The following is a 15,524-nucleotide window of genomic DNA, read 5'->3' as shown; positions in this document are numbered from 1 at the left end:
TTATAGAAGCTCTGCAGACCACAGACAGAAGCAGGGATGTGTATGACACGCACACAAAAAGCAGTCCAGATAATCTGTGCCTGGAAGTCCCTGAAAAGCAACCAGCAAGTATGAGCCAGTATTCCCACTCTGCAGCTGCGAAGAGGCCTAACAATGGATTTTGAGCTGCTCAACAGTTTTGTGCAAGGGTTTAACTTTTTACCGACGCTCCAGTTGTTGAAGCCCAACTGAGGCACAATGGCAATAACATATAAATTAGCGTGCATCCTTGTATTTCAGGGCATAAACCCTACCTACTGTAAACATTTTGCACACCAGTGTAACTACATCATTGCAGACAAGGTGCTGGTATGCTGCCAGATGGGATATGGCACACGCAAAGACTCCTATGGAAAACACGTAGCAAAAATTTTTAGAGAAGTATCTCTTTTTCTGTTAACTCAAGATTTAAATTAACTGGGAGTTTAATGGATAAAGAAGCAGTTCAAATAGAGTTTCATTGTATGTGTCTATTATCCATTAGACCTGTCAAGCCTCTTGCAGCAAAAGCTAAAGTTATTCTTTCTTAACACTAGCTTTCTGAAATATAATCAGGGTAAATTTCTTGAACCCCACATCCTCTGACAGAATTGCAGAAATAGCAGGGTACAGTGTACAGCTAAGGATTCAAAAAATATAAACGTATAAATTATTTGAAATCACGTAACTTTTGAGACTTTTATTTGAAAGCAATCTAACAGCCTTTTCTTTCTCCTTAGTCTAAACAGTTAAGAAACTACTCAGGTTATGTTTTCCAGTTTTCCTCTACATTGTGAGAATTAGCACGCTTCTATACCTCAGAAAGAAAAAAGGAGCAAAACCATCAAAATCGTGTGACGTCTACAGGTAGGGACTGATTTTATAAAACCACAGCCAACATAAGGCCTGCACCTAAAATTTGTGAATTAGCAGCAACTGCTACATGCAGCCACGACCCCCATTGGCATCTGAAGTCCAGTGCCAGCCCTGAGCCAGGTATTTCTATCAGCACATCAACACGCGTTTTGGGAGCAAGCTCCAGGCTTCAAGACAAGCACCTCCTGTCAAGGCCATGTGTGGTTCACGGCCAACATAAAACCCAGCTCCCTGGCATGCACATTCTGTGGTCTTCGTTACAAGAGCATTATTAAAGCCAAACAGAACAGCCTGGTGCGGTATCACTGACGTGACAGCCCCATGGACAGCCCAGGTGCTGTGCCCAGTCTCAGAGGCACCCAGCACATCTGCAGCCACGCACAGCCCTGCTGGCTCGCACTGGATTTTGGTGTGCAGCTCACCCAGGCTTTGGACAGCACCTCAAAGCTCTCCTGACTTACCCCAGGGACTCAGGAAAACAGTAACTGACAGCTCTCTGCTTCTGCAGGCAGCGTGATGATTGTTTACCGCGCCTGTCCTCAAATACGACCGTGCACTTTTGCATGAATTGACAAATTTCACAACAGTGTTTGACCAGCTATCTTTTCACATTTTTGGCTCAACTTGACGAGGTGAGAGAATAATCTAAGAGCGCGTAATATGTTTGCACTCAAGTTTGGTCTTCGTTATTTCCCCCTTTCAGTTGCAATAAACATTTCTCACAGAAGCACACTACTTCACACCTAATATGGTGCTATTCTTTCTCCATTCTTTTTCTTCCTCTTTCCTCATATAGTTTCCTGGTTTTTGTTCCCCCTTTAAGATGCACATTGTACCTGCAACATAATACATCTGAAAATAATAATCCCTCTTCTGTCTTCCCCCCTTGAGAGATGATTTTTAAATAAGGTTCAACTTGTTTCTTTTCTTAGTAAATCAGTTACTTTGATATGCAAAAGGGAAAGAACAGAAGGCTGATGGGGTTTGGTTTGGTTTGTTTTTTTGTACAACAATGCTCCATCTTTTAAAACACATTCAAATTAAATGCTCAAATGTTAAGCAATCCTCTCTTCCCAACACATACTAAGGTTTGTTTCCTTATTCCTTGACTGAGTTGGAGACCAAAAACTACCCCAGCAGCTTCTAGGAGAACTTTACAGTAACACCAACTGGATAAAAGGAGACCCACTACGCATCATCATGCCGTGTAAGAGTCTAAGAGCATCAAACTCCTCGCCAGCTCTTTCTGGCGAAGCCTCATGGTGAAGCCTAAGGCTGATGCTGTGAAAGCAAAGGAAGTTCAGGCACAGGCAAGGAGTGCAGCTGATGGTGTGTACACGGGGGAGCACAAGCAGGGAACTGTGGAAGGGAAGGAAGCTTCTGGCGTTCACACAGGCTGCAGGGGAAGAAATTCTGATGGGAGGACGAGGCACCAAATTTAAAAGACACAGCACAGCCCCTCACTTAAAATCACTCCTGCAAGAACAATGAGCACAGCTTTACTCTCTGCTCTCCTTACCTCAAAATAGCATGCTCAATTAGTGCTTCTTCCTAAGTTCAAACCTGATGACTTCTCAATATGCCTACTGAGGGAAAAAGAAAACAAAAAACAGAAAACCACACGTGGACTATTCTTTTTAATTTTTTTTATTTTTTTTTTTTGCACAGACCTAACTTCTATTTTCTTTCTCCTGTAAAATAAAGGAACCATGAAAGAGAGAGGATCAAAGACAACTCAGGCGGTTTCTGTGTAAACCACTGTATAAAGTGTTACCAGGCTCACTTTAAACCATGCTTGTAATGTCCTAGATCCTTCATTCCCAGATCTCGTTACAAGGAGCAGCAGAAATTTATGACACCACGCCAATTTTACAGATAAAATTGAGACCCAGTTTGTTTAGTTTCTGACATACAATAAAACAGAATATGAAAGTAAACTTCCAGAACTGACATCAACAATCTGGCCATCTAGATCTGAGTTGTTCCTCTTTGTCATTCAGACTCGCGTGTAAGTTCCAGTTTACAAACACAGAGAAAAATCTTTAACCTAGCATGGCTTCTCCAAAGAATTTTACTCTTCTCTAGAGACCCGTGTTTTCCAAAACAAAGGTGGAGGAAAATGCTGGAACACAAATCCTGGGAAAAGTCGTTTTTACTGGGAAAAAAAAATCATTTGGGCTTTGCCATTCAAAATGTGAAGGTGTGACTTAAAGAATGGGTTTTCTTAAAAGACAAAGTTGTGGCCAGAAAGACATTTCAAAAAGGACGCTGAAAAATAAAGGAGATGGACAAAAGCTGAAGCAGACAGCTCAGGGGAGGGGTGATGAGCCTTCTCTAGGCTGCGCTAGCTCTCTCCCCGCTCACAGACACGTACACTACAACCACACTGCACTAGGTAATTCCCAGCCTTTGACTTCCCCGTCCTCCACAGCAGACTTCTCACAGCACACTGTACCCAGCCTGTTTCCTATGATCTCTCCACAAATAATGCCGTCAGATGAGGTTTACCCTCCAAAGTCTAGCTGACTAGCCATTATCAGCTCATATTTCTCCAGATGTTTTGTGATCTCATCCTTTCTTAATGTCTCTAGCATCTTGCCTACCACCAAGGTCAGATTTATTGGTTGACAATTTCCTGGTTCCTCCCCAGTCCCCTTTTCCCAGAACAGGGCTAGCAAAATGAAAGCAACTGAGAACTAGCATTGCAAAACCATAGCCCCTTGTGTTGAAAAAGAGACACACAAGAAAAACCACAAACTGACACAGCTTATCTTTTGTTTTCAATAAGAACAGCAAAAGATTTCCCTACGCACCCGAACCTTCAGCTCTGGAAGTAACATCAGCTTCTTTCCCGTTACAAACTCCCCCCCTCCGTTCCTCTTTCAGCCCTTGTCTTGTTTCTTACCTTTCCTTTTACCCTCAGTTTTTCCTCTGAAGCCTCTCTAGCTGGCATCTTCTGAGTTCAGATGTGTTTTAGGATCCTTTGTAGCAAATGCCACAGCCACTCCTTTGAAATACCACGAAACCCAGCCAGTGCTTGAGCTAAGCTGAACCTCCAAGGTTCTGGTTACACGGGTCATCAACAAAGTGCACTGCTACGGCCCACAGACGGACAAAAGCCAAGGTAAAAAAAATCAAGAAAAACACCCCAAAATAAAACAAACACGCACATACATATAAAAAGAGGTAGGAAACATGGTGAGAACAGAAAAGAGAGCAGAAAGAAGAGGTGAAGGACAACAGCAACACAGGAGACCCCAAAAAAAGTTAATTTCTGGTCACACACCTTGAGATCCCCTTTTGATTCATACTAAAAAGATGCTAAAAGTATGAACCTGTGCTTGAAATAACAAAACTAAAGTTCACAGTCTGTGCTCATCTGCTAGAGAAAGTTAAAAGAGCACCAATCGGTCTCTTAGTCGGTATTTTCTATAAAACAGTGACCCTGCATTCGTTTTGTGCAATGAAGCTGTAGGAAGACAAGGCACCAAGGACCAGGGGTTATTAGAACATCAGTGTCACTCCATGTCCTTACAGAAATAATTCTTTAACAACTTTAGTACTATTTCCAGCAATGGAGTAAGTACCTCTTGTATAATTTCTCATTTAAGGACTTCTAGTAATTTTGATCAGCTTGGCAGCCAAACTCTTAACTAGCCAAACAGTTTTATCAGCTTCAAGTCCGCGTATATTGACATTTGGAGGGCATGTCCTGGTTTTCATTGTTAAAATCACCGTGCTATGCTCCTATGCCATTTAAAAACAAGAAAAATTAAAAAGCAGCTCCACATTTGCTGCCAGGTATCAGTGGATGAATACACAGGTTTCTCCTCGGAGTAATAGCCTCGGAGTGAGAAACTTAGATTTCTATTTCCTTTTTCAAATGTCAGTGTACATTTTTCCCTCCCCCTCCTTCCGTCCCTCCCTCTCTCTCCAAGCCTCCTCTTTCCATCAGAGTTTATGCCCTAATAGGAAAACCGGACATAGGAGGAAAGACAGAGATGACAGAGTATCGAAACACACAATCCCACTCTTTGTTAGCCTTGCAGAAAGGCTTCAAAAAAAAACACAAAAAAAAAAACAGGATGAAGACTGAAGACAATAGAAGGACTTTTATAAGCAGGGAGCAGAGCAGAAAGATGCGAGAAATCCAGTGAGATCTTTAAAAATGAAACAGCAAAGTGAATAAAATACACTCGGGCATTTCTCTTTCATTTAAAAAGCTCCGCAACACATGATCAGAAGTACAGATCCTCATTACACACATCCAGAAACCCAGAATTGCAACAAGCAATTTGGGCAGATAATTTTCCTCCTTCCTCCCTTGTCTGCAATCCCAACTCCAGCACCTCTGGCGCTACCCATTTCTCCCGTACTTCCCCACTAAGCAATCCTCTGACACAACACCACTGGGGACTACGTGTGCCGAATGCACACACACACTGCACCACCCCAAATCCGAGTTTCTTCCCTCCACGTTCTCCATGTGTGTGTTTGAACCCCCAGCTACGCAGCCAGGCAGAAGTGGTTAGGATTTTAACTACCGTTTTTGTCTTGCAAGAGTCCCTCGCCTCACTGCGACTGGAGTAACAGCACCAAGCGCTGCCAAGTGGGAAAAGAAAAAAAAAAAAAAAAAAAAAAAAAGTTCATTCATGAATTCTTATATTTCTGCCCGGCTGAGGTTAGACAAGTCGTGGAGATGACTCCAGCCTCCGCACAAACAAACATCTGTGCTACTGGAAGTGGGACTTCCTTCATGCGACCGACTTAGAGAACTGCCAAGAGCTCTCGGCCAGGCAGAGATGTTTAATTTCATTTCTCCATTTGTATTTTTAATCCTGGAAACAAAAACAGAAACGTAAAGCAAGCTGACAGAAGAAAACAACTCCAGAATTCTCGAAAGCCCTGCTATTTCCCTGCCAGGCCAAAACACCTGCTCCTGATAATGATGGCTTTATGCTTATATACACCTGCCATCCAGAAGGGCTCCAGAGCACTTTGCAGGCTGCTTTATACATACACAAATCATTAAAACCACCAAAATTAAGCCGCTGCTGGGGCGAGATGGAGCAACTGTTCGACTGCACGCAGCCACGCTGTTCAACCATTCAGGACGTGAACCAAAAGATCCCATATCCAAGCAAAGCTACGGGGGAAATTTGGGGTAGAGAGAATGTAATTGCCCCAACTGGATCTTGGCCAGTCGCTACTGAGCGTATTTGCATGTGGAAAGCCCTAGGATCTCTGAAGACCACAAGCAGTCCAACCTTCAGTTTTATGAATGACCCCAAAGACAAACAATCTACGTTTCCTATATCGAAAATCCTCCTTGAGAAGTCCCTCCCTGCAATAATTACTGTTTATGCCTCAACTTCAGAAGCTCGCAGTATCTGACATCAGTTTTGGAAACATCCTGTGGTTGTAGCGCTTGATCTTGCAGAGCTAGCAAACTGATAGGGTCTGACAATAAATGTCGATGATGAAAAACAAAAATTCATTTACCATACACACACACAGTGGGTCGGTTCCTCCTCCACACTCCCACAAGCCTAAAGAACTGAATTTCTCAACAGAACACAAAGCAGAACAACTGAGAGTAACGGAGCTGGCGCGCAGAGCACACAGGAGATACAGCGCTGCTTTCTCAAGCCCTCCTCACATGGACAATACAAAATCAACAGTTGCAAAATCAATCAAGTGGAATTAAGTAGGTGTCTCTGCACATACCATGAAGGGTAAAAGGCATCGGTAAAAGGCACTTTTTAACTTTAAGCAGGTTAAAAAGCGATCGGGAGATCTGGCAACCAAAAAACACCGAGGTATGTTTAACAGTTGGGGCACAAATTTGCAATCTCAAATATATGCAGAACATGCAGAGTAACGTTTTGGAAATGGAAATGTGTTCAGCAGATAATCTCATCATACTGCTATCAGCAAACCATCAGAGATAATAATCTGTTTCTGTAAGGTAATTTAAAATAGAAAAAAAAAAATAGATCAAAAGATCAGGGCATCTTTTACTAAGACCTCCTCCACAGGTCTCTTTACTTGACAGTAGCTTTATTGTAATCCTAGAAACAAAGAAAAATAAGTCCTCAAGAGCAAACACAAACAAGTTTGAAATATGCCTGTCTTAAAGTTTCAGACGCATCTGCCTCTGAATCCTCCTATGTGGTTTTACACTTCCATTTTCATACTTTCTAAAATGTTTCTCCCTCAAATTTTAGTACAGTGTTCCTCAACATATCTATTTAAAAAGTTAGAGATAAGCATAGAAATAATTGTAAGAAAGGACGATTAAAAAACCCACAGTCTGAAAACATCATTTAAAACTAAAAATATATCGCTTACTTAAAGACTTTCTAGATTCATAAACGGGAAAGGAAACATGGTTCTGTGTTTCCTTCTCCTGTTTTATCCAAACACAGCAATCCACAAGTATGTTATCAGAATGAAGTAGCCTGGATACACCAGGATTATCCAGGGAGTAATTTAAAATAATCAGTGGATAGGAGCATTCCTACCCTCGCTTCAAAGTAAAACAGACCAGAACAACAACAACAATAAAACAACAAACTTTATCAAAGCATTTTTACATCAGGCATCAGGTAATTTGCTCAACTAAGCTGTATATCCAGCTGTTAAATATGTGTATTTCCAGTCTTTTAAAACATGGATTATAAACTTTATTGCTGCAGATGAGCCATCAGCCTTTATCAAGGTTATGATAATGTATTTCCATTTCTTCCAAAAACAATTACACTATACCTTTGCACCTTCAGGCATGTTGTTGCAAACCCTCTAGAAAAATCCTGAGTCTGCAGAACTATGCAAGCTTCCCTACTGCTGGAGCACACAGATTTTGCTTTTGGTCCAAAAAAATGACGATATTACGGAAAGTACCTAACACTGGTCTCTCCTTTCCAAGAAACGATAGTAAAAGACTCAGAAACAGGTAAGCCAAGAGCCTTGGAGGAGCAGCATCACAGTACTTGAAAACAAAAACACTCTCCCATACCCACTCCCCATAAAAATAAGCATATAAATGTTTAAGGCAAAAAGCCTAACTGTACATGTGACTATGTTTTTCAGTTTCACCGATCAGTGGAGAAGACTTCTGATAAAAATAAGATTTCATCAGTGGTAAAACAGGAACGCACCAAGCGCACAAACTCAAGGCTATTCTGCGTGTCCAGGACACTGGTACCAAGTGGTTCAGACACAACCCAAACACCACGTTCTCCAGCAGGTCTCTGCAAGAGAACATCACTGCTTGCAAAATCCAGGCGCATCATCACCGTACAAATGAAGACTCACCTCAAGACAACACTACCTTCTAACGGCATATGAAGACAAAAAGAAAAGCTACAGCCCTTCATTTGAAACAAAGAATTTGCCACAGCTGAACCTTTAACACTCTACGTATTGTGTCTTTTAGTTGCTATCTTCATAATCATTTTAAAACCGAAGAGCTGGTGCAGTTTTCGGCAAACTCACACGTGCACAACCCCAAAGAAATCCCCTTACAACGTGTGCTTTCTCAGCTTGACAAAGTCACACGCGCTCCTTAGATGCAGTTTCCCGTTAGGGTGGACAGGAGAACAAGAACTGACAATTTCGAGATACCCTGTTAAGGGGCACATCGTGCCCAGAGAAAAAGCCAATTTACTGCATGGCCCAACACCCGGTCGTCCTGGAAAGAAAGGACACTTACCTCGTTTGTGAAGCCACCCTTCCTTCACTATTGCTACTTCATTCATAATGGCAGGAATGTCTCTCGGAAGATCAGCTTACGCCAAAAGATCACTGTTGAAACTTCTGAGCTTCAGCAGAAGTGTCCACAAAGGGGCTCTTGTTGGGTTTGCCGTTTTCCTCCTTCTCGGCTACTTCTAAAAGGATCAAAAGAAGAGTCCACCGTCATTTGAAGTACATCACATGGCAAATCGGGGATACAACAGGAAGTAGCTTTCATTGCTTGTTTGTTTTTATTATTTTAATTACTAATCCTAAATGAGGGCTTTGCTTTTCACCAGGATTTTGCTATCTCCGCGGGTGGAGGTGCTGGAACGAGTGCCTGCTAGAGCCCAGCTTCTCCACACTGTCTAGAGCAGAGGCGGCTGCAAGACTTTGCCCAGAAGACGTCTCCCAGCTCTCCAACAACATAAAGCTCCCCTCAACAATCAAAATTCTGAGATTTAGCAAAGCCTTGTTGTATTTCCTGGCAAGAAGACTTCCAGAACTTCTTCTGGAAGGTTTCCTTACAGCCTGCTGTACGCCAGTCTATCAACACAGTGCATCTTAGAGATAAAGCCCAGAGAGTAAAAATTTGCTTTCTTCCCCACATAATTTCGCTTCACGTTTTCCTACCTTGCGTCATCCTGTTCTCCCACTCAAATCTCCATGACTTTCCCCCAAATCCTCTTCTCTATCTTTGATATTTACGACTCCTTCCTCTCTTAGACACGTACAAAGAACTTCAGATAAGCTCACGTACCTTTCTGCTGCCCTAATTCAGCCCTTATAAGCACCTTGATCAATTTTATCACCCTTCTCTGAACTCGCTGCAATTTGCTCCTGTCTTTCCTGCAATGTAATACACCTAAGCACAACTCAGGATTTTTACCACTCCACTTTATGAGATGAAGTCCCTACCTAAATAGCTCAAAATCGCTGCATCTTGTTGAAAACACATTTATCTCATGGCCAGCTACCACCGAAATGTTCTTCACATCTCCCTCCCTCACTGAAAGCAATCTCTTCCCAGATGCACCAGCTTTTATTATTTTTCTAAATTGAATCTGATTATTTTCCTGCTTGCGGTACAAATGTTCTCTGTTTGTTTTCCTTTAACGACTTCTGTGCTCTCGGAAGCGTCCGTACCTCCATCCAGCCCGGTATTAGTTAAGCAATCAGAAATGTAATTGGTGACACGTTCTCAGCAGTAATTAAGGAATATAATACAGCAGAACCTAGCAGCATTTGGAACATGCCACCAAAGACCTGGCTGTTACCAGCGTCTCTCTCTAAATTCGGAGACCTCCCATCCCCACCTAACAAATACGTACCAGCTCTGCTTGCACTTGGCAGCTGTGCATCAATTACTGGTGAGCACGCAGGTGATATCCATCAGAAACTAGATTAAAAAGCAACTAATTCCACATAACTCACTAAGATACAGCCCTGGGTGGAAGAAGCAGGTGGTCAAAACGAGTCCAGCCCAGAACCCAAACGCCAGCAGGGACAGAGGGGCTGTGCCTTTTGTTGCCAGAGCAATAAAACTCTCTGCAAAGCAGGGGAATCGGATCTGAACCGTCGCTGCAAACTGAAATTCACTGGGAGAAGATGCAAGAGAACCAACATTTTGCCTGTGAACTTTCACTGTTTGTCCCCAGTCCTCAGCTTTTCCAGTAACATTTTATTTTCTGGGGAAATAATAAAAAAGATGATTTTTTTTTTCCAAATTATGGATCTGCCATGTCTTTCTGCTTGTAATTAGCACTCTGAGAAACAGATAAGACATTTGCCCGAGGGAGGGAAAACACACAAAAAAATGACACTGGGACAAGAGACTTGTAAGAATCCCTCAATTTCCCAAATAAATACGCAAGGACCATATGCTGCAGCATAGAGACCAGCAACCCACTGCTACCAGTTGTCCACGACAAATTCCTTCGGATCCAGAGCAATTAAGACACAACTTGATGAACGTGGCAGGCTTTCACCCTCCTATCAAAAACACACACATAACAGTCACGCTAGCTAGACTGACCTGATGTCAACAGGAGACGAGACCTCACTTCAGGGCTTTACAGAAGCACCGAGCAATTTGCAAAGCGTTGAGCAAAACCCCCAAGATTATCACAGCTTAGGTATGGAAACGCAACACCAAGGTGTGAAAGTTAACGCATCGAACGTGGCCCGTAACAGAAAACGGGGACGGCGTAACCTGCCTCTGCACCTTCAGTTCACCAACTCAACTGCATTAAGCCGACAACATCCTTCTCAAGAATTGTGCTTTACCAAAGCTATGAGCCAAACTAGTCTGTAGAAAGCACAATCCTATTATTTAAACCAGAAAAAGGTGTGAGGGCACAGAACTCTGGAACCTCCACCTAATTTATTCCAGGTTTGTCTGGGTTAACACTTGCCAAGATTACCACCGCCTGGCAACCTCCTGCTCCTTACCACCTAAATCCTCACCTCAAACTGAATCACAGTGACTACGCAGTCCAAAAAAGCAGATCAGCAAAGAAACCCAGAGTTCGGAGGAACTACTTGTTCTGGTTTCTGCGACGTCCAAAAGGTTTGGGCTGCCCTCTGCCTACAGTTCCTATACAAGGAGCATCCATTCCCCAATTGCTACCATAGCCCTGCTCTCAGGGATGTGTCTACCTGCACATCTCCTTCGAAGGCAAAGAGGTGAACAGGACAGAGGATATTATGAAGGAGCCACGCACAGAGCACCATGTACCATGGCACAATGGAAGGGGGAAAAAAAACATTGAACATCCCCTACCGCCAACCTGCAGCATGGGCTCCACCTCAATCCTTCAGTGCACTGAATTTATAAGGGGAAATATAGTTTTTCTTCAGCATGAAGATCTGGGAATCCCTTCTCACCGTGCAATAAGATGTCTGCAGATGCAGCTCCAACAGCAGCAAACCCACTCTACCTGGTATGCTTCAAAACACACGTCCAAGTTGGCCTTAATATACCTATGTAAATAAAAGACTATCAAAAAGAGTGGTAGCAAGTAATAGAGTAATGTCTTGGAAGAGAGGAGAAGAGCAAGTTAACTACAGGTCAGTGTATTTCTGAAGATGTGTAAACCAGAGAAAGTTCCATTTGCATAAAGCCCTTAGAGGAATAAAAAAAAAAGAAGTGATTACAGACCTCATTTATGGCCATCTAGGAATGGTTCCCAGTGAGCAGAGGGCATCTGAGGTAAGTATGACCTGGCTGCTCCAGCCTGTGTCTGCACATGACTGAATACTGTCAAAAGCTAAACAACTCCATCTTTTAGCGCTGGGTTTGCTTATTTTCAACGTGCATTTCTGTAATACCTTTTTCGATTCCAAAATATTTCTCACACGGGTGAAGCGCAGTAAATCACAAATAGTGTGACATCAACATCGTACCACGGCGTGTGCTGCTTTTCTGCATCCATTAATTCCTTAAAGGCTATTAACTTCTTCACAAATAGTGAGATAACTCACTTCCCTGTGCATTGCAGCAGTGAAACCTGCTTTAAGGAGTCAGTCAAACAAACAGAAGGTGGAGCTGAACCGTCTTTTTCCGTATTTGGGAGAGTTCCTTCTTTTTTGGCTCTTCGACTCATGTTTGCGTCCTTCTGCCTCCAAACCCCTCTGAGATGAATCTGTCCTCCTCGCCCTCCTTCCAAGGTGAAATTTTATATTCCTTTCTATTCAAACTCTAAAGGAGAGCAGGAAGAAAATTAAGTCTTCCATAATGCTGAAACTTAAGCTTAGGGGATGCAGGAGCATCTCTGGTAATTACTTCATCTTGGTGAAGGAGAGAAAGCCTCGCTGGAAGGAGGACCAGATCCAACCAGATCCTGCCCAGATCAGCTGGCAAGCTGGCTGTGCCCATCAGCCCAGATCAGGACCACAGCAGAATGGCTTGAAGAAGGATCCAGCTGCCTGTTTGCCTACCTCAGCCACAGGACACGGTCACAAGAATATACAGGACATGTAAGAACTGCAGGGGAGCAGAGACGTGTGTTTGGGCCCACGACATGAGACAGCAGAGTAACCTGCGCTCTTTCACATCTCATTTTGAGCTCACGGCCAACTGCATCTAAACTGCACAGGCACACAACGAAGTTGGGCTCCAGCCAACATTTTAAGTAGAGCGTGCAGAGAGGTATCCCCACCAGGCTTTGACCGGTGAAGTACATCTCCTGCATTATGCAAATCCTACCTTCGGTGTTTCGCAGGAGCAGCGCTGCTTCCAGCGCACCCGGGGCCCTCTGAACTCACAGCAGCTTCGCACCGTGACCCAGTTACCAAATCTGGGCAGGCAGCTTTCAAGAAAGCCCAGGACCACACAGTTCCAGCATCTTAGCTTACTTTACAAAAATGCACTGAGGGCCTTGAGTTAGGCGTGGTCACCAATTTTTGCTCCTAGCCCATCTCAGAGCAACACCGCATCGAGACAGGCATTTCGTGACTGCTTGTGCTGCTTATCAAGGCTTGGAAACGCTCCTCTGATTCTAAGAACCATAGAAAAAATGGTAACTGGGGGAGAAAATAAAAATCTCTAAAGCCACTTCCACTTTTCTTTCAGTATGTCAGCGTAATCTAGGCGCACAAAGCTGTAATTTGTCTTTACTAATCAATAGACAGGAGGTTAATTTTGTTCAGGTGAGGGGCCGGAGTTACGACACCCAGCTGCCCAAGCTGCAACCACAACTACGGTTTGATAGGACAAACGGAGCTGCGTATTTCAAAACCAAGCGATGGCAGAAAAGAAACCTCTTCATGCTCTCTCTGTCAAAGACACTGGCTAGACAAAATCCTCTTTATGTTCCAAAGCAAGAACAAGTCCCTTTACAGTTTACACTCGTATAATTTAAGAACTGTGCTGCTCAGAACTTCTGCACCAACTTCAGATGCATTTCATCAAATTCCATTTTAATGCCTTTATAACAGAAGTTTTGTTCCTCCTCCCCCAAACAAACCAAGACAGTCTCGAACCTATTTGAACCCTAAATGTAATCACTTAGGGGTCGTTTTTATAAGCCAGCAAACCCCAGGGCTGGAGCTACAGGTTACTTGCGGCCACTGGATCAATTCTTCCATTTGATTTATCACTGCTGGGCACCAAAACCAGCTCTATAAGTGTCATACACGATGAAAACCCTCCCATTTAAAAAATCAAAGGTAGCTCCACAGCGTCTTTAAATCTATTAACTCAGACAAATGTTGTGGCTGTCATCAGGAAATTAGCTACTACAAAAAAGTAATTACTAGTCATGCAGTATGTCAAATTTATTTACCTGTAAACAAATATTCTCCTGAATTAAGCGTTAGTAACTCCCCTTTATAACTGTATTTTGAAACATACAGCCCTCCCCTGGCACAAACAAAACAAATAAATAAAACAAACAAGAGCAAATCACAGATTTGCTTCTTATCTGCTCGGGATGGTAGGAAAACAAAGCAGAAGGAAAAATAGTTAAATATTTTCCCAAGGGTATAAGGGGCCGGGGGGGGACCCCAATAAGGTGCAATCTGCACTAGCATCAATACCACGCTGTAAAATATGTAAGGAGTCCCAGTGTGCTCACGTACTCTATTAGAATTGTGTGTTCTGCACAGAAAGAGAAGTAAAAGTCCTAGAAGTCTCCAGGAACATCTCAGCAATGGCAGAATTTCACCTTTGGGGGGGGGAAGGGGGAGCAGGATGGGGTGAGGGGGCACCTGCACACAGCACCCTACGGGTCTGCAGGTAGAAAAAGGGGGGAGAAATCAGCTCCAGAAGGGCTGCCCGAGGAGCTGCAGCCACGGGTTGGGGAGGGGATCGCCCCCCCAAAATGTGCAACCCCTCGGTGGGCTGCCACCAAAGATAAGGGCAGCAAACGGGGGCGGGGGGAGCCGGAGGGGAAGGGGGCGGAGGAGCTCTCGGCTACTTCATCCGCCAGACTTTCCGAAATAACCCGTGCCCCCCTCATTTCCCCTCTACCCCCCCCCCAAACCCCCATTTCCCCTCAGGGATGCTCGGGCAGGTCCCGACCCCCTGGGATAGAGAGGGGGGAGCCGGGTGGGAGCCCCCCACACTTCCACCCTCCACCCCCTAGGGGAAGCCAGCAGCTTCCTGCTCTCCCCGAGCCCCCCCCCCAAGCCGGCTCCACCTTCCCTAGCCGGGCCGCAGCCCCCTAAAACCACCCCAAAAATAAAAAAAACCCTCACACACCCCCACACCCCCCCACACACCCCCCCTCAGCTCGGCGGCCCCGGGGCTGGGCTGGGCGGCGGAGGGGCGGCGGCAGCCCCCAGCCCGCCCCCGCGGCCTAGGGCGGGGGAGCCGGGGGACAACGGGGGGAGCCCCCCGAGCCTCAGCCCGGCCCCCACGACCCCTGCCCGGCCCCACACGGCTCGGCTCGGCTCGGCCGAGCAGGCCCCGGCGCTTCCTTTCCTTCCCTCCCCACCACCACCTCCTCCTCCCCAAGCCCTTCCCAGCCCGGGGGAGCGGGGCACTTACATGGCTGCAGCCCGGGGAGGAGGTGATGGGAGGGCGGCGGCCAAGGGGAGAGGGGAAGGGAAAAGGGGGGGGAGGGAAAAAAAAGGGGGGGGGGGCAGCCGGCCGGGTGCCGAGCTCCAAAGGCCTAACCGGGCTCACGGCAGCCGCCGCCTCCTCCTCCTCACCATCCCCGGGCGGCGGGGCGGCGGCTCCTCCTCCTCCTCCTCCTCCTCCTCCCCCCTTCTCGCAGGCCCACGGGGCTCGCACAGCCGCTCCGGCTGCCTGCCGGCCTCCCTGCCCGCCTGCCTCCCCCGCCGCTCCGCCTCCGGCCGGGAGGAGCAGCCCTGCCTTTCGCCTGCCCCCCCCTCCACACACACACACGCCACACACACCTCAAGGAGCTGCGCTGCAGCCTTCTTCCCCCCTT

The 15,524-nt window shown here is 45.3% G+C and overlaps 1 protein-coding gene across 1 annotated transcript in view; it reads right to left on the bottom strand.

Moving 5' to 3' along the window:
* AKT1 (AKT serine/threonine kinase 1) overlaps positions 1–15,277 on the bottom strand; it is a 72,071-nt gene extending 56,794 nt beyond the window's left edge. The window contains exons 1-2 of the mRNA XM_082762162.1: positions 15,119–15,277; positions 8,609–8,783 (exon numbers count right to left, since the gene is read on the bottom strand). Of these exons, the coding sequence (XP_082618288.1) occupies positions 8,609–8,654 (46 nt within the window). The 5' untranslated portion in view covers positions 8,655–8,783; positions 15,119–15,277. The remainder of the gene's footprint in view (positions 1–8,608; positions 8,784–15,118) is intronic.
* Between the last annotated feature and the right edge of the window lie 247 nt (positions 15,278–15,524).

Source organism: Aythya marila, assembly GCF_965140915.1.
Source record: "Aythya marila genome assembly, chromosome: 5".
Lineage (NCBI taxonomy): Eukaryota > Metazoa > Chordata > Aves > Anseriformes > Anatidae > Aythya > Aythya marila.
The sequence above is the reverse complement of the archived record's forward strand: the minus strand, read 5'-3'. Positions and strand labels throughout refer to the sequence as shown.